Raw genomic sequence first — 18,705 nt, forward strand, 5'->3', positions numbered from 1 at the left:
TAAGTCTTGCTTTTGATTTATAGCTAAAAAATGTCTACTGTTTGCATAAAGTTTATTTCTGACTATATACATAATCTGAAATAATATATATTGATAATTAAATGGATGTATTATTAAGTATTAGAAAATATCTATTAAATTCCCATAAAAACATAGACTATATACTTTATAAATGTTGTTGAATAAAAAATCTGTATAATTTAATTTATGTTTCATTGTAATAATGAACCATTTATTAAAACTATTTACTAGAATTATAAAAGAAGAGAATGTATTTATTCATATGATGCTTCTAGTTTCGTAAACATGTTATATACGTCTTTGGGTTGCATAATTTCTTGTTTTTTACCATCCCTAGATCTAACAGAAACAGTTTTTGTTTTCAGTTCTTTATCACCGATAATAATTATAAAATTATATGCTTTTACCCATGCCTCTCTAATCATCTTGGCAAGTGTTCTTTGACTTAAATCTAAATCGACGTAAAATATCCTTTTATGAATTGTTTGAAGAACTTTTGAATTATTTTCATATCCAGATATTTGATAATAGACATCATTTGCATATTCTATGATATTTTTCCCACCAATTGGAATAATGATTGCTTGACGAGGACTTAGCCAAAAAGGTATTTGTCCTTCAGTATATTCTAACAATAATGCCATCATTCTTTCTATAGACCCAAAAATAGCTCTATGTATAATTACTGGTGTTTTCATGACAGAAGCACCTTTAGATGTATCTTTTAAGTCATTTTCAACAGGTGATCTATATTTAAGTTGAAATCTTAAAGGAAGCTGAAAATCTAGTTGAATAGTAGCCATTTGATATTTTTTGCCATTTTTATCTGTTACTAAAAGGTCAATTTTGGGCCCATAAAATGCCCCATCTTTTTCATTATAAAACCATTGTTGTTTTTTAGCATTTAAAGCATGCTTTAATATTTCTTCAGCTTTTTCCCAATCTTCAAGCGTACCAACAAATTTAGAAGGTCTAGTTGATAAAGAATACTCGTATGAAGGGAACTTAAGAACTGAATATGTTGTTTTAATAATATCTAAAATTGAAGATATTTCATCAAAAATTTGTGATTGTCGACAAAAAATATGCGCATCATCTTGATGAAACTGACGAAGTCTTGTTAACCCACTTAATGATCCAGATGGTTCATTGCTATAATTATGTTAGTTAAATCTCAAAATGTTGTATTTATTTAGACCGATGTAGTGTTCCAAAGTCTGTATAACGAATTGGCAAATCCCTATATGATCTTTCTTTAGATGAATAAATAAGACAATGACCAGGACAGTTCATTGGTTTTAATCCATATGTTTCATCTTGAAAATAATTTCCAATTTCTTTTTTGTTGTTTTTTGCTGTATTTTGGCCAATTACTTCAAACATTTCATTTTTATAATTTTCCCAATGGCCACTTTTTTTCCAAAGTGATTTTTTATAAATCATAGGACTTCTTACTTCCTGATATCCATAAATTTTACATTGAATCCTCATGAATTCCACTAGTTTGTTGTATATTCGAGTACCATAGGGTAACATAAAAATAGATCCAGGAGATACATCTGATGTCATTAGAAGGTCTTCAAGCCCCTTAACTTTCTGAAGACCAGATAGTCTTCCAGCATTTAGATTTTTACTCAGTGTCATTAGCCATCTTTTTTCAATTTTATCGATCCAATGACGTTTTGATCTATAAACATGTAAGTTAATGTTTAAACATAAATCATTTAAATTAATTCGATTATAACACAATATTTCAGCTCTTAAGAGATTTATTTTGTTCATTTTTACAAAGATAATACTAAGTCATTAAAACTGCGGTAAAACATATTCATTTAAAACTCGCTGAAATTCGAAAAAATTCTGTTTAAAAAAAATGAGTTCATATCCTACTAAATCGTCTAAATTGAGCTTCAAAGGAGAAAAAAAGTTTTTTTTGAATATCTTGTGTAATTAACTAGTTAATCTCTTTTAGAAAACGAAAAAAGAGGTCTTCTGCGACGACCGGTGAAATAGTCACCGAAACTACAAATGAAATAGAAAATGTTGATGATGAAGAAACAAGTTGGATACGTTTGACTTCGTTAGAAGATATCAATGGACCTCTATTTCTGACGTAAGATTACCCGAAATTAAAAATAAACTTATTCGTAATTAGATTTCCATCTTCTCCTCGTAAGTTTTAATTGAAACTAAATAAATATATTTATATTTTTGCACTAGCTATAGCACTTTCATGTGATGCCTCTGGAAAAGTTTTTGGAATGCCTCTGGATACTTCAGATAACTTAAATACTGTTGAACCAGATGATGTTCGTCAAGTGTGGGTGGCTACTACCATTTCAGATACAGGAAAATATAGTTTTAAATCATCCACTGGCAAATATTTATCCTGTGACAAATATGGCTTTCTTTCTGCAAAACAGGATGCACTTGGTTATGTTGAACAATTTGAATGTTATCTTAGAGAAGACGGTCTTGCGATTCAAAGTGTTTATGAAAAATTTCTTAGTGTCCGTGAATTAGAAGAGGGTATAGAGATTCGAGGCGATGCTGAAACTATTGGTTTTTGTGAATGTTTCCGTGCAAAAATACAAGGATGTCGTAAAAAGCGAAAAATTGAAACAAAAGAAATTGTTGTAAATAAAATCCGAAGCAAAGAACTTGAATCAATGTGAGTTATATTGTTAATTTTATGTAAAAAAACCAAATATAAATAGGGCTGGACGGAAATTAACTCAAGAAGAAATTGCACAGTTAAAAGCTGCTTTTAAAGAAGTATGTTTGCATCATTGAATGAACTGTTTTTAAGTAATATAATTAGGGTACTTTAAATGAGGCATTACTTGATGTATATATCAAAAAATGTATAATATTGAATTTAACGAAATCCTAGATTCGAGTTAAACATGGACGTGATAAATTTGCGTATTATTAATTATTATCGATGTATATAATCTATTTTTCCAAAACTTTTGAGTTCAGTTTCCACTTCTTTAATTGACTTCTTTGTTTCTGTACAAATCTCATCCATATTATGTGTACCGTCTAAATATCTAGCAAAATTAAATAATGTTTTCATAATTTAAATTATTATATACTTCAATAATGATTCATTTGTATTATCAGAGCTATTATTTTCTGTTAAAAATGGGTATCTGTGAATCCTATATAAAAATCCCTTTATAATTCCGAAAGATATAAAACGACGTATGTCAATTCCTCTCAATGATAGTCTATTTTCAATTATCCAGTTTTTCAATGTAATTCTTTGTCGCAAAGAGCAGTATAAATGAAAAATAAATGCAAAAGATAAAGGAACGTCATGCCCTACAGACATATTTTAGCAAATAAACCATAATGTGCAAAAGACTACGTGTAGAAATATATGCAAGACATTCTTCACGAAGTGCCAAGTCTTCAACTAACATATTAATATCTGGTGTTGGTGCATACATGTTACTAAATTGGAAAATATCCACGATGATTAAACATCCATAATATCTAACATAATTATTCGAAGTAAAAAGAAAAAAAATATTTACAAAAGATGTTCCATACATCGACAAATAAATGTATAATCAACATTTGCTAGTTCAGTAATCCTTTTAACTGAATTAATGCCATCAATAAATGGAACAACCTAAAAGTAGTAAGTTTAAGTAAATGTAGAATAACTATATAACCTTCCGGACTGTAAGATCCCAGTTAACATTCATTAACAAATCCAGTTGAACTGTCAATATAGGAACTTGATGCGGGAGTACTTTTGGGGGATTCGAAAATGTTGGAAACAATTTGATATTAATCGTATTTGATTCATCTTTCTTATTATTATTTCCTTTTTAATGAATTATAACATACCAATAGATATCATGCATTCGCAGTAGTTATTTAGATCCTCCATGATCTGCTCAATAATATTATAAATAATCATCTTTGTTTTATCTTTGGATATAAAATTCCCTTGTTCCTATATTTCTGATCAGTTTCACATTCTTCAACCATTCATTTCATACTTCTAATGATCTAAATACTTTTGCTAACCGCCTCACTACAGGTATATAACATGAGCTGTCATCCTCTTCTCGAAATACAAGTGCACAATTAAAAATCAGTGCATTTCTTTCATATGTGCCATCTACAATACATACAGGATGTCCTAAAATCCTATATCCATTGGTACAAATTGCTACTACGCGATCACAAAGCTTTCGTTTAGGGATAATATATTCTGATATAGGTTCAAATTCAAATAATGGGCGTTTATTCGCTTCTCCTTCTTCTAATGTCACTGCATTAGGCGGTACTTGATGGACAATTTGTGGCCCTTGAATTGGATGAAATTCTGCAAAAAAAATTGCTAAAATTCTAACTGGAAATGTTTCATATTCCTTTTACATATATTTTATTACTATTCATATAAACATTGGCTTTATATATACCTTATCTTGTTCATATCCTTCTACAAGTTCTTTTTTATCCATTGTTGTGTCAATCTAACATTTTAAATTAAAAAAAAGTATCTATAGGTTTTAAAAACTTTTAGTTTGTATACTTCTATTAAAAAATTTTAAAATACTTTATGTTTTTAAGAAAATCACTAAATTTTCTCTTTTAATTTTGAACTTAAGATATTCATCGTTTAATGTAGTAAAAACGTATTAAATTAATATATTTTTTATATAAATAATAAATATTATATTAATATTTTTTTATCTTTAAAGTTATATTTTTCTAAATATATATACTATTGTTTAATAATTATATATATCATTGTTTTGATATATGGTTTTTCGAGACTATGCATCGATCTTATTGTATTTGTCTATTATATCTCTTGTATATCTTTATTTATGAATGGAACAACCTGAATCTTCTGTTTTATTTGAAAATGATTCTTTAAACGAGTTAAATGAAGTTATAAAGGATGATAAATTGCCAGATATTTTATATAACTTACTGTATCCATCGGTAACTGATATGTTCTTAAACATAAGAGAGGTTTATAATACAGAAAAAACATTATCAGAGAAATTAGATTCTTTAATCCAAAGTAATTTTTGTTTTTGTTTTTAATAATGCTTAGTTTTTTTAGAATTACAGGCATGTATCCATCTTGTTAATCCAGAAATTCTTGAAGAGATTCTTAATGATTCTATTGATCTTAAGAAAAGAATGAATTTAATTTATAAAACACTTAAAGAAGCTCAATTGAGAATGGAGAAATGTTATTTTATTTTAAATAAATATCAACAGTGATTTTTTATTTTATATTTTTATCAATTTAAAACAATTTTTGAATATTAAAATATTCTCTTATTATGTAATATCTAGTTTTTTTTTTTGTTTTTAAAGATATAATTTTAATACAAGATCATATATTTTTCCAAAAATGATTTATAGTTTTTCAAAATCTTGTTACAAATAAATTTAAATGTACTTTATTGTATAATTTTGAATTTTTCTTAATAAAACAAATATTAATAAAATATTTATAGAATAAATTATTTTTGGTTTTTAGAAATTTCATAAAAATCCTAATTATATTATTAACTTTCTTTTTATCTGTTTAAAAAATTATAATTATTTTTATATAAAGTAAACAAAACAATTATAGTCACAAAAAACATTTTTTATATGAAGGAAAATCACATATGTTCAGAAAAGATACATGTATATATTTTAATAATAAAAGTAGATAATATGATTATTTATTTACATTATTATAATATATCAATTAGAAAGGCTAACATAAATGGTATGCTTTTTTCTATATTTAATTCATTATTTTACATTTTTAATTTCGAAATATGACATTATAAAGTTTTACTTTAGCTATACGATTTTATAGATATCTTTAAAAAAAAAAAAAAACAAAAAATAGTTTATATAAAAAAAAATTGATTTATAAGATTTATGGGTTATTTTATTTTTATAAAATTTAATATTTAGTATTTTTCACAAAATACATAAATTTTTGAGATATATTTTTTTGAAATAATTAGTTGTACTTATTTAAAATGAGATATTTTTTTAATACATATAAAAAAAGGATACATAAATTAAATACCATAACTCATTCAATAAAGTTCCAAATTCAAAAAAAAAAAGAAATTTATTATTTATTAGATTATTAAATCACTGTATATTAACTAAAATATAAATTTTCTGATTTAAATACATATGGTCTAAATTGCAAAAAATATGAATTATTTTTAAAATTTGAACCTTACATAGATATACAGATTCTTATTTAATAAAATATTTATACATAAAAAAAGTTACTATAGACAAAAGAATAATAGAAAGATAGATGCACCAATACTTTTAGATTTATATTTATAATTTTTTATTTATATTAAATAGTTTTCATTAAAATAAAATGTATTGAATTTTTTAAACTTGATCTATAAGATCTCAACGTAATTATAGAATTCAATATTTTAAAAAAGTTAAAAAGGATTGAAAAGTATCTGAAACATTAGAAAATATTAAAAAATATCCTTTTTTAAATGAATAAATGTCATTTTTATAATTATTTAATTTTTTCATTTTAAAAATTAAATAAATGTCATTTTTAGATGCTCTTGCAAGTACAGGAATTTTTAAGTTTTTTATACTTTTTTATTAAAATATATAATTAACTTTTATATTTAGTGAAGAATGGACTGATTGGAAATCTGTCTTTGAAAACCGTTTAAAAAAGGTTAGTTGAAATAAATATTTAAAATATGGTTAATTAATATTCAGAATCTATGGTTATTTGAGCCATCAAAATCATTTTCAGAAACTCAAAATGGCATAGAAATAGAAGATGGAATTCCTTCAAGTGTTTCTGAATCAGAAAAGGCTTTATTTTACAGAATTATTAATGTTTTACTTTCTAATTTCTCATCACATCCTCCACATACTGTACAACGTTTAGCAGAGCTTCTTTTAACACCTAAATTACACTACAATTCTTTATCAAAATATCTAAGAGCAGTAGAAAAAACAATCATGGTATTTTTTTTTTTTTAAATTTAGTTTTTAATTTTTTCAGGTAACATCAACAACTGTAAATTTTGAAGTATTTCAAACAAATTCCCAAAATCAAACGAGCTCTGAGGATCAAACAGTAGATCGTAGCGATTCTAGTGTGGCAAATCTGGCACCTATTTCATGGATACATAATGATCAAAATAATACAGATAACAAAATTTAAAAGATATTAAAAAAAAAAGGATATTCATACAAAAAATTATACTTTGAAAAATTAAACTACTTTACATTTACAATATCCTTTTTAGCACACCAAAATACTTTAATCTAAATCTATTACTATTTATAGGGCTATCGCTTTATATATTATTTATATGGTATACATTCTAATGTTCCATAAATTATAGTAAATATTATGTAGCTAAACTATACAATTAACCTATTCAATACTCTAACTATCTTGGGTTATTTTCTAAATATGATTTTTAAAACATGATAAATAAAACCCAAAAAGATTAAATTAATAGAAACAAATTCCCATTTTACCTGTTATATAGAATTTTATTAATAGTATGACAATAAACCTGAACAATTATTATCCCTTCTCTACATGTCCTTCTTTTTTCTTATGCTTTTTACGTTCCTTTTTCTCTTCTTTAAGCGAGGCATTACCATCACTTGACAAATGTGATCCATCTCCTTTTTTCTTATGTTTTCTTTTTTTTTCTTTTACAACTTCATTGATATTATTTTTAGAAGTATTTGTATCATTTACTTCTTCGACTATAGAGACAGTTTTTAAACTTTCTTTACTCTCTTCTAAATCTTTTTGTAAAGGAGGAGTCTTAATATGTGTTTCTACAGGATTTTCTTTTGTCAACAAAGCGTTTGAATTATTTTTAGATTCTGAAGAACGATACGCCGTCATTTCTTTATCATACTGTTCTCGTGCTTTTCTTGCTTCTTCTTCAAAGGGCTAACTGATAAGAAATAATTCACTATTAGTATGTTCATTACCTTTCTTTCATCATCATTAAGCTTAGACCATCTTTCAGCAATCTCACTAAGTATTTCTTTTTGCGTTGCACTTTCTCCTAGGCTATCCTTAACTGCTTGGCGTGTTTTTAATTGAAATGACAAATATGCACTCAACGGCCGCTTAGGTTGATTAGGATCACGAGCTTTACGTTTCTTAACTTCTGTTACATCTGCTTGAAGCTCTGGAGTAGACTCCTGAATCATTTGGATTTCTGATGAAGAAAATATAGAATTTTCTGTTGCAGATTGTTCAACTGCAACATGTTTAACTTTCTCTCCATTCAAAGGCAATGCATAAGGTAAAGAAAAATCCTGAAGTTCCCGTGCAGCCGCACTGCATGCTTCAGAAAGCAATCGAAAAGCAGATGCCAGCTTCAATTGTTTAGTATTAAAAATAAAATTTAATAAATAAGCTACCGCTGTTTGTTTTTTGTGCCAAGCATTAATATAAGATACTTCAGATTGTGTATCTTTAGAAGAGAACATTGAAAAAAGCAATAACTAGAGGGTATTCAAGCTATAAAAGATTATTAAGTTTAAAAAAACATTATTTTTGGCGTATTTTTAAGATTTTTTTTTTAAAAAAACACTATTATTAACTTACCTAAACTTTTAAGCAAGAATTATTCTTTTCAATTCAAATATTCTAACTTAATGAAAAAATAAAATATAAAATTTTTTCTAATAATCTGACGTCTGCATATCGCAAAAACCAAAACAGCAGGTTGCTATGCGACAAGATTATTGTAAATATTATATTTATTTTTAAAAAAAAAATACAAATGTATTGACAAAAAATATTATAATGTTCATTAGAATTTTCCTTAGTTATCTTTGCAATAAAAACTTTTTTATAATATAAAAAAATCATTGAAAACTGTCTTAAAATGAACCCAAAATTAAAAAAAGTATTATTTTGAATGCCTAGGAGATATAGGACTATAATTTGGAGAAGAAGGCGAATAAGTAGGTGAAGTTGGTGAATATCTTGGAGATGTTGGAGAGTACCGTGGTGATGTCGGTGAATACCGTGGTGAAGTAGGTGAATAAGCAGGTGAAGTTGGAGAATAGCTTGGTGAAGTTGGAGAATAAGCAGGTGAAGTTGGAGAAAACCTAGGGGATGTCGGAGAATAGCTCGGTGATGTTGGAGAATAACTTGGTGATGTTGGGGAATATGCTGGTGACGTTGGAGAATAAGCTGGTGATGTTGGAGAATAAGCTGGTGATGTTGGAGAATAAGCTGGTGACGTTGGAGAGTAAGCAGGTGAAGTCGGTGAATAGATTGGTGATGTCGGACTGTAACTCGGTGAAGTTGGAGAATAACTTGGTGAAGTTGGAGAATAAGCAGGAGAAGTTGGAGAAAACCTAGGGGATGTCGGAGAATAGCTCGGTGATGTTGGAGAATAACTTGGTGATGTTGGGGAATATGCTGGTGACGTTGGAGAATAAGCTGGACTAATTGGTGAACACATTGGAGACGTAGGTGAAAAACTTGGTGACATTCCAGCAATCTGTGGACTTGTTGGCGAAAACACTGAAGCCGGAGAATAGCTTGGTGAAACTGGTGATGTTCCTGAAAATGGAGAAAAAGGATGGTATCCAGGTGATTGTAAACTTGCACCATAAGGTGATACACCAAATCCTCCACCATACTCTGTAAACCCACCAGGAGTCTCTGAACCAGATTGAACAAGTGGAGAGAATGCAGCACCATCAGATGATCCAACATAGCCACTATCTGACATAGGAGATCGAGAATCATAAGGGGTTGCTTGATCATCATATAAAGGCGTTTTTCCTAAAGCAGCAGATGCTCCTCGAAACATTTGTCGATCCACAACCACTTCATTAAGCATATCTTCATCTAAAATCACATCAAACTCTCCTGTACCTAAAGGAGCCAGCTGTCCTAACATAATATTTTCTGAAATTCCACGACAATCATCCATCTCACCAGCAGCTGCTGCTTCCATTAAAATTTCTACTGTTTCTTCAAAAGAACATCTCATTAAAACACCAGTCTCAGCACGATTAATACCATGACGTGTTATAGCCATTAAGTGACCACGTGATGTCATTGTATCTGCAAGTAAAGAAAGATGACGATAATTAACATACGAGCCATCAAATTCAATAACGTTTCGTAATTCTTTTAATAATGCAGCCCTTGTGGCTTCAATTCCTAAAACTTGAAGAATTTCTACAAATGAATTTGAATAAGTACGCCGAGGATCGACATTCTCAACTGCCATAACTTCTGCTAAATTTATCCCATCTGTTTCCAGAACCCACTCTTCACCTCTTACAAACTCCCCATTTTCACTTTGGTATACTGTTTTATGCTCCATCATAAACACTCTAGAAATATTCGGAACACCCCGCAAACTAATAGACTCTAACATATGACTTTCAATTCTTTTCAACAAAACATCTTCTTCAATAGGATCATCATCATCATCATCAAATGACTTTTCCTCGTCTTTTATCACACGACATCTTATAACCAATTTATCCGCATTGTCTTCACTCCATATAACAAATAAGTCTTTATGAAAACTTTCTGTAATTTTTGCAGCAACATCACTCATGCTTAATTTTTTATCAAGCATTTTAGCACGATCTAGTTCTAAACGAAGAAGCCATGATGACTGACGATGTAAATTAGCTTCAACATCTTCATCAGGAATAGCAAAAAATGCTTCTACAAAAGTACGATCTTCTTCTATAACTGTTTGTTGAGGATCAGGATCATAAAATATTTCTGTAACAGACGTCACTGTTTTTAAAGTTGTGTGTTCGATAGCAGTTTGAACTTGTTTTGCTGATTCCATATCTTTAGATACTTCCGGTGTTAAATATATAGTTAGGGAAGGAGTTTTTATAGTTTTTGCAACATTTAAAATTTCCTTCAAGCGGGGTACACCAAGAGTGATGCTTTTCGATGATACACCTGCATAATGAAAAGTATTTAATGTCATTTGTGTAGCAGGTTCTCCAATAGATTGTGCTGCTAAAGTTCCAACCATTTCTCCTGGGTTAGCAACAGAATGAATAAACCGAGTTTCAATTTCACCTAATACCCACTCAAAAGCAACTTTATTAAGACGATATTCCTCAATGACTCGTCGTGACGCAAGTCGTGATCTAAGAAGAATTTGAAACAAAAGAGTAGCATTTTCTTGACTTTCTCTTGTAAATTTATCATTACCACGGACAACGGTAAGTCTTTTAATTGTTTCATTTACGCCAAGAATAATATCTCTTGGATTCAAATCAGTTGCTTTCCTTTTATCAATATGGAAAATTTGTTGAGCATTCCGTATAATTCTTTGAATATTAACAGGTAAAGGTCTTCTACCATCACCATCTTTAAATATAAAATTACGTAACAATTCCCGGTCTTCACATAATTGATTATATTCTTGGTCTAAAAGATTCTGAATAGCCATATCTCCTTCTATTTCATTTCCTGCTTCTAAATACAACGGAAAAATTGTTTTTTTAGGGTCCATAACATCTACACGATAACGTCTATCAAATTCTTCATTAGAAAGTCTCAAAGAATCTAAGTTTTGATATTCAACAGATACGCCATCTAAGCCATCTTCACCATATACTAGCTGAATGATATCACCAAGCGAGTTCCTAACAGTACCATCATATTTTACCATAACATCTTCAAGAGCTTTAACAAGACGTCTTTGAATATAACCTGTTTCAGCAGTTTTAACAGCAGTATCAATTAATCCTTCTCGACCTGCCATAGCATGGAAGAAAAATTCTTGAGGTGTTAAGCCTCTAAGATATGAGTTTTCAATAAATCCGCCTGATTCAGGACTATAATCATCTTTAGTGAAATGCGGTAAAGTTCTATATTTAAATCCATAAGGGATACGTTTTCCTTCTACTATCTGTTGTCCTACACATGCAGACATTTGCGATATATTAATAAATGACCCCTTAGATCCAGCTGTTACCATTTGTTTTACATTATTTGAATCTTTAAGACTCATTTGAGCAGAACGCCCTGCTGTATCACGAGCTTGATTAAGCGCTCTAGAAACTTTGCTTTCAAATGATTCACGCAGTGTCATTCCTGGTTCAACTTGAAGTCTATTTTGTTGTGCATCAAGGATAATTTCTTGAACTTTAGCTTTTGCTTCTGCAATTGTATTTGTTATATCTCTCATAGTATTTGCATCTGCTATAGTGTCACCAATACCAATACTGAAACCATTATGTAATAACCAATAATTGACAACCATTTGAATACCATTAAAAAACACACGACATACTTCAGGGCCTTTTTCCCTCATAATAGTATGAACAAGACCCCCCTGTGATGCTCCTACTGTCTTTTTATCTACAATCCCATATATAATCTCACCATTTTCTAACATCATACCTGTATCATCAGGAGTCATAGGAGTTTGCTTTTCATCATCTCTAATGAAATTTATACCTTTAGGAATAACCATACTAAGAATTTGTTTCCCAGTCCACATAGCTTTAGGCTTAATAATTGCTGGAGGAGGCATATTACCATCCCACTCAGGAACCCACAATAAAATATTCATAACTTGATCTTTAGATAAAAAGTTGTCCCGTCTAGTAAGCTTTTTTACACCTGCTAATGTATCCTGAACAATACCCATTACTGGTTTATTTGACTGAGGAGAAACAATTTGTTTGGGAACCATACAAATCTCAATAATTTCTGCCCGAGTTTCTTCAGATTGAGGAACATGAAGATTCATTTCATCTCCATCAAAATCGGCATTATACGGTGGTGTTACAGATAAATTAATACGGAATGTTGAATATGGCATAACTTTGACACGATGACCCATCATAGACATTTTATGTAATGAAGGCTGTCTATTAAAAATAACCACATCACCATCTGTAATATGTCTTTCTACTCTCCAACCATATTGCAACGGGATATCGCCTGCTCTTTTATGATAACGTAAATCAATTCTTTCTCCTGTATCGCGAATGATGTATTTTGCTCCAGGATGCTCATTGGGTCCATTTCGTACCAATTCTTGGAGTTTATGAATGTTATATGGAGTTACAGTTTCAGGGTATGTAAGAATACGAGCAATACTTCTTGGAACACCAAGTTCATCGAGAGACAAATTCGGATCACCAGTAATCACTGTTCGAGCAGAAAAATCAACACGTTTACCCATCAAATTTCCTCTTAATCTCCCTTCTTTACCTTTAAGACGAGCACGTATAGATTTTAACGGACGTCCAGTTTTCTGAAGAGCTTGAGGCTGACCAGCTATATCATTATCCATATATGTTGCAACATGAAACTACATAAGGTTACATAAAAAACATCACGTGAACAAAATATACCTGAAGAAGTTGTTCATACTCACTTACAACATGCATTGGAGCACCTTCTTGTTCATAACGTCGTACATTCGCATTTGCTTTAATAATATCTGAAAGTTTATGAGTTAAATCATCTTCTCCACGACAAGTGCCATCAACAGAAATACTGGGACGAACAGAAGGAGGAGGGACTGGAAGAACAGTAATAATCATCCAATCAGGTCGAGCATATTCTTCATTTAAGCCCATCTTAGCCATGTCTTCACTAGAAATGTGCTTAAATACGGTATATACTTCTAGAGGCGTTAATAGTCTACGATCAGGCAAGTCGCTCTTTAAACTATTTAAATATTGATTTAATATCACAAAAACACAATTACCTCTGAATCTTTTGGTCTTTTATATGTAGCCCATAATTTAAGTCCATCTTTTCGTATAATAGGTTGAAGATTGCCGCACCCTCCATGTCCAATCATGGATTTGGCTTCATAATGATCATTAACTGGTTGATCAATTTCACATATCATTTTCGTTTTACAAATATTCCAAACAGCTATCAAACGCGATTTAGGGTCTCTATACCTTTGTGACTCTAAAAATTTTGGGCTATTCTAAACAAGATATAAAATCACCCTTTTAACTTTTTTTGAATACACACCTCATCTGCTTTCAATTTTCCGCAATTCAAACATACACATTCCAATATTTTTTTTATTTTCATGAGAAACCCAATATGAAATACAGGCTTGGCGAGTTCTATATGGCCAAAATGACCCGGACATTCTGCCATACTTTCTCCACACTAAAAATATTTTTTTTCAATACAAAAAAGTATAAAAATACTCAAATACCGTTTGACACTTGAAATTCCTGTCAATCGTCCCCAAACGTGGGTCTAAAAGTCCTCCAATGCGTGGTCTATGGCCAGATTCATCCATAATCTCTGGGTATCTTTTTTTATGTTAAAATTACCGAAAAAAACGCCGTTTTCAATATTAAGCACATACTCAATCTTGGCTACACTCATTGCCCTCTAAAATAAGTAATTAGTTTTAATTCACAGTGCTTTTTTGCATTTTTTACAATTTCTTCCGGACTCAAAATCCCAAACTGTACCTCCTCAACTTGGCGTAAAACTGCAGAAGAAGGTGCAAAAGCCAAGTCCCCACTCATTATGGACTACCTGGAGAGCCCTCGCTACTGTCTATGCGCAGTAATTTGGTGTTGTTATTGTTGCTGTTCTCCAATCCTCATGCAGTTGTTTTAATGATCTCTCGATATTTTTGACGAAAAAAAATCCAGACCTCCAAAAAACGTGTTAATTAAAAAGAAGGAGAAAATAAGGCAATTTGTATTTAGCAAATTTCCTGTCTCTTATTTCCGAGGCAGACAATCTTAGGTATGTCTTTTTCTGAAGTTTTTTGACTATATTTATATTGATATATTTTTTTTAGTATGTTAAATAAAATATCAGTGTTACTCATGATTTGAAGAAAAAAACTAGAAAATGAAGCATGAGATGGCATTTAAATAAGGACAGTTCTTTATTTGGTTTATTTATTGTTGCCTGTTTTTTTGTATTTTTAAAAGAAACGTCATTTTGAATACTCTATAAAGATAAATGAACTTGGTAGTGTTTCTGAACATAGTTTTATCATTTTTAAGATTTTTTCAGGAACTTTTAAATCCATTTTCCCAGGAGTATCCAGAAAGTTTAACGTCGTCACTTTGTAAGTATTTACTTTGAAAAGTACATAAGTTAATGAAATTAGCATATGGGCATGCAATGTTGATTCGGTTTAATAAAAAAGGCGATCATTTAGCAGCTGGTCTTTTTGATGGTGCTGTTATTATATGGGATTTGCTAACAAATGGTGTTTCAAGAGTATTAAAAGGACATACTAGACCTATTCAGTCTGTTTGGTAGTTATTTTTTTTATTTTTTGACAACTAATGTTTTTAAAATAGCTGGTCTATCGAAGGTCGATACTTATTATCAGCTGCTCGTGACTGGAGATGTGTATTATGGGATCTTAAGGACGGTTCTCGTATAAAAACAATACGTTTTGATGCGCCTATTTGGGGTGCTGAGTTACACCCATTTAATAGGTTTTTTTGATTACTTTTATTATTTTTATTATTAAAAATAAAAGAAAAATTTTCGTTGCATCTCTTCTTGAAGATGTCCCTATTCTTACTGATATATCAAAAGGAGATATTCAAAAACATATTCTTCCAACAATTCCTAAAAGACCTTTAAATGAAGGCGCAGAAGAAGGGGAGATTGACGAAAAATTAGTGTCACAAGATATAAAACAATTTACACTTGTTTGTACATTTAATAGTACTGGAAAATATATTTATAGTGGCACTACAAAAGGTTGGCTTAATATTATATCAAGTACATCTTTGGAAGTAAGTTTTAAAATATATTATTTTGAATTTATAAATATATATAAAGATACTTTATTCTTTTCGATTGACCAATTCAAATATCAAACAAATACGTTTAAGTCCAACCGGAAAAACACTTGTTGTAAATTCAACTGATAGAATTGTTCGAACGCTTTCTATCATTGATGATCCAGAAAATCTAAATGAATCATCAATTGAAATAGAACATAAATTTCAAGATGTTATCAATAGATTCCAATGGAATGCATGCGCTTTTAATTATTCCGGGGAATATGTTATGGGTAATTGTTTTATATGAAATTCTCTTTTTAACTTTTACTTTAGCATCTACTTATCAATCAGCTCATGTAATTTACATATGGGATAGAAATACAGGGTCCCTTGTAAAAATTTTGGAGGGACCTAAAGAAGAATTTATTGATATTGATGTATAACTTTATGTTTTTTTTTTTTTTAATTCTTATTTTTAAATAGTGGCATCCAGTTTATCCTCTTATTGCAGCAGCAGGGTTAGAAACAGGGACTATTTATATTTGGTCTATTCCACAAACAGAAGGATGGTCAGCTTTTGCACCTGATTTTACTGAATTGGAAGAAAATGTTTTGTATGAAGAAAGAGAAGATGAATTTGATATTGTTCCAGAAGAGACTAAGAAAAACATGGTTAATAATGATAATGATGATGATGTAGATATAATAACTATTGATAACATTCAAAACACTGTAGGCTCTACTCATGTAGAAGGGTTTTTACTACCAGTACTATTCGATAGTGATTATACAAGCTCATCTGAAACAGATGATCAAAAAAAAAATAAAAATATGAAAAAATTAGAGAACTTTAAAAATAATCCGAAAAGAAAAAGAAATGAGTAACTACATTTAGATGCTCAATGGTGTTATGCATAATGTTGAAAATAATTTATTAGCAATATACAAGCATTTTGATAATTATGTATATATTATAAATATGCAAATTAGATGTCATCAACATCATAGCTTATTTTGTCTCTTAATGAATTATAGTGTGCACCTATTAATATTGAATTTAGTAGACAAAGATAATCTTATATACCTAATGCGTACATGTGCTGATAATAACTTAATTTAACTGCATTCTTATCATCTAAAGGTGATTGACTATTCGGTTCATAATTAATCTTTAATGGGGGCCCTTTCATTTGTATTAATTCCACATTAACTTTATACGCTCTTGCTAAAGCAATAATTTCTACTTCACCACCCCACATGGCTGTATGTTCGATATCTTGACAATATGATTCTACATCTCTAACTTCTCCAGTTTCATCGTTAAAAAGAAATGGAATAAAATCTTGTTCATGTTCTCGGATATAAGATGCTGCTATGGCACGTAATTCAATATAACTAACCTACAATAAAAAAATGTTAAAAGATATCAAAAGAAAAAAATTACTTTACATGAATACCATGTCGAACAGCGAGCTGATCTGAAAATGCTCTGTATAAACAATGTCCATCAGGATTGATCTGTTCGTTTTTAAGCCCGAAAAACTGTTAAAATTAGAAAAATGTTTACATCTTTTTCTTCATAAGACATTTTCTCGATCGTAGCAGTAATAGACTCCTGTTCAATTTTCCTCATGTCTAAAGAAGATTTTTCTTCAGAAGCCATTTCATTTCTGATTCTTTCCAACTCCTTTTTTCTCCTTTCCTATATGTATAATTAATATAGTAAAAAAGAGTCAAAAGACCTACCATACGGCTTCTTTGGCGACTCTTCCGAGGAATATTAGGTGAATCAGGTTCTATAGATGAATCTAATGAGTTTTTTAGTGCAAAACATTTTGAATTGTTGTTTTTTATAAGTTTACCCGTCATAAGCATTATAAGTTTTATAAGTTTACAAACAATTATAGCTTATTTGTTTGGAAATGTAATTCCAATATTTAAATAAAAAAAATTAATCTTATCCTGTGTAATAAAATATTCTTGAAAAAAGTAATCTTTAATAATTCAAATTGTTTAAACGTTTCGATTTAGGGTTTATAACTTATCCTTTTTATATTGAATATAGCAAATTTTTTATAAAAAATGTATATCAAATAATAATAGAAAGTCCCTTTTATATGCAAATCATTTATAAGAGAAAAAAAAAAAACAAAAACAAAAAATAATATTTGTAAATATAAAATATGTTGTAACAAATATTTAAAAGAATGTATAAAAGTTATTTTAATAATTTTATTCAGCTGGGATACGGATAATTATTCTTATTTTAGTTATTTAATTAGTTTTGTAAACTCTTCAATGTGTTAAATTATAAATTAAATGTTTATTTTTTGTTTCTTAAAATTGCTCAAAAATATTTCTCCACGAAGTACTATCTTTGATGCTCTTTTTATTTATTTCAACAAATCATATTATGAAGAATTCACCTCTTTATTTTTATAGACTTTTTCTTTATGTTTAACTTAGATGTTCCAATTTTTCTATATATATAATTCTAAAATCGTTGATTAGCTTTTCAATTGACTCTTTATTTTTATAAATTAAATAGAATTGTTAAATTTTTCAAAAATTCTTTGGTAGTTTCCAGACTATAATGACAATTTATTGATAGATTTGTTAATATTAGAGAAAGAAACATATCTTCTGTTTTTGAATTTAATACAAAAGCATTGATTTTTCATACCAAATTTCCCAATAAGTAGAAAAAAATAAATTCAACTAATAATCATGTTTTTATTTTTTCTATAATTTGAAGAATTAGGATATGAAAGTAAATCAATGTGTTTTAAATTTTAACATATTTAATGTAAAAATGACATAAGAACAATATATATACTTTATTGTATTGAAACGACAATATTTCTTAAAATTCTTAACTCATATCTCCAGTTTCTTGAAAAAATCAGAAAAAAC

General features: G+C 29.2%; 9 protein-coding genes across 9 annotated transcripts; 4 read left to right on the forward strand and 5 right to left on the reverse strand.

Annotated features, from left to right (window-relative positions):
• Window positions 1-275: 275 nt before the first annotated feature.
• On the reverse strand, window positions 276-1,665 carry T551_01388 (threonine-tRNA ligase; the record flags this gene model as incomplete). Its single annotated transcript, XM_018373651.1, has 2 exons — window positions 276-1,173; window positions 1,220-1,665. The coding sequence occupies 2 exons, from the start codon at window positions 1,663-1,665 to the stop codon at window positions 276-278; spliced, it is 1,344 nt and encodes a 447-aa protein (XP_018230306.1).
• A 229-nt stretch (window positions 1,666-1,894) lies between these two features.
• Window positions 1,895-2,914, forward strand: T551_01389 (uncharacterized protein; the record flags this gene model as incomplete). Its single annotated transcript, XM_018373652.1, has 6 exons — window positions 1,895-1,947; window positions 1,994-2,134; window positions 2,177-2,193; window positions 2,242-2,692; window positions 2,739-2,796; window positions 2,843-2,914. The coding sequence occupies 6 exons, from the start codon at window positions 1,895-1,897 to the stop codon at window positions 2,912-2,914; spliced, it is 792 nt and encodes a 263-aa protein (XP_018230307.1).
• A 45-nt stretch (window positions 2,915-2,959) lies between these two features.
• T551_01390 (nitrogen permease regulating protein NPR2) lies at window positions 2,960-4,505 on the reverse strand (the record flags this gene model as incomplete). The annotated part of the gene is made up of 8 exons (XM_018373653.1): window positions 2,960-3,074; window positions 3,120-3,348; window positions 3,395-3,522; window positions 3,564-3,661; window positions 3,705-3,841; window positions 3,883-3,991; window positions 4,038-4,412; window positions 4,464-4,505. The coding sequence occupies 8 exons, from the start codon at window positions 4,503-4,505 to the stop codon at window positions 2,960-2,962; spliced, it is 1,233 nt and encodes a 410-aa protein (XP_018230308.1).
• Window positions 4,506-4,878: 373 nt separating this feature from the next.
• T551_01391 (uncharacterized protein) lies at window positions 4,879-5,280 on the forward strand (the record flags this gene model as incomplete). Its single annotated transcript, XM_018373654.1, has 2 exons — window positions 4,879-5,074; window positions 5,117-5,280. 2 exons carry the CDS (start codon window positions 4,879-4,881, stop codon window positions 5,278-5,280), a joined length of 360 nt encoding a protein of 119 aa, XP_018230309.1.
• Window positions 5,281-6,589: 1,309 nt separating this feature from the next.
• Window positions 6,590-7,225, forward strand: T551_01392 (uncharacterized protein; the record flags this gene model as incomplete). The annotated part of the gene is made up of 4 exons (XM_018373655.1): window positions 6,590-6,630; window positions 6,679-6,727; window positions 6,772-7,023; window positions 7,064-7,225. 4 exons carry the CDS (start codon window positions 6,590-6,592, stop codon window positions 7,223-7,225), a joined length of 504 nt encoding a protein of 167 aa, XP_018230310.1.
• Window positions 7,226-7,597: 372 nt separating this feature from the next.
• Window positions 7,598-8,526, reverse strand: T551_01393 (uncharacterized protein; the record flags this gene model as incomplete). Its single annotated transcript, XM_018373656.1, has 3 exons — window positions 7,598-7,978; window positions 8,020-8,412; window positions 8,458-8,526. 3 exons carry the CDS (start codon window positions 8,524-8,526, stop codon window positions 7,598-7,600), a joined length of 843 nt encoding a protein of 280 aa, XP_018230311.1.
• A 425-nt stretch (window positions 8,527-8,951) lies between these two features.
• On the reverse strand, window positions 8,952-14,559 carry T551_01394 (DNA-directed RNA polymerase II subunit rpb1; the record flags this gene model as incomplete). Its single annotated transcript, XM_018373657.1, has 7 exons — window positions 8,952-13,364; window positions 13,408-13,719; window positions 13,767-13,997; window positions 14,045-14,188; window positions 14,238-14,337; window positions 14,394-14,419; window positions 14,470-14,559. 7 exons carry the CDS (start codon window positions 14,557-14,559, stop codon window positions 8,952-8,954), a joined length of 5,316 nt encoding a protein of 1,771 aa, XP_018230312.1.
• A 448-nt stretch (window positions 14,560-15,007) lies between these two features.
• On the forward strand, window positions 15,008-16,677 carry T551_01395 (COMPASS subunit protein SWD1; the record flags this gene model as incomplete). Its single annotated transcript, XM_018373658.1, has 8 exons — window positions 15,008-15,016; window positions 15,062-15,116; window positions 15,159-15,309; window positions 15,355-15,495; window positions 15,540-15,801; window positions 15,848-16,082; window positions 16,126-16,229; window positions 16,276-16,677. 8 exons carry the CDS (start codon window positions 15,008-15,010, stop codon window positions 16,675-16,677), a joined length of 1,359 nt encoding a protein of 452 aa, XP_018230313.1.
• Window positions 16,678-16,778: 101 nt separating this feature from the next.
• On the reverse strand, window positions 16,779-17,661 carry T551_01396 (uncharacterized protein; the record flags this gene model as incomplete). Its single annotated transcript, XM_018373659.1, has 5 exons — window positions 16,779-16,834; window positions 16,877-17,192; window positions 17,242-17,334; window positions 17,360-17,494; window positions 17,539-17,661. The coding sequence occupies 5 exons, from the start codon at window positions 17,659-17,661 to the stop codon at window positions 16,779-16,781; spliced, it is 723 nt and encodes a 240-aa protein (XP_018230314.1).
• Window positions 17,662-18,705: the final 1,044 nt, after the last annotated feature.

Source organism: Pneumocystis jirovecii, assembly GCF_001477535.1.
Source record: "Pneumocystis jirovecii RU7 chromosome Unknown supercont1.5, whole genome shotgun sequence".
In the NCBI taxonomy this organism is placed as follows: Eukaryota; Fungi; Ascomycota; class Pneumocystomycetes; order Pneumocystales; family Pneumocystaceae; genus Pneumocystis; species Pneumocystis jirovecii.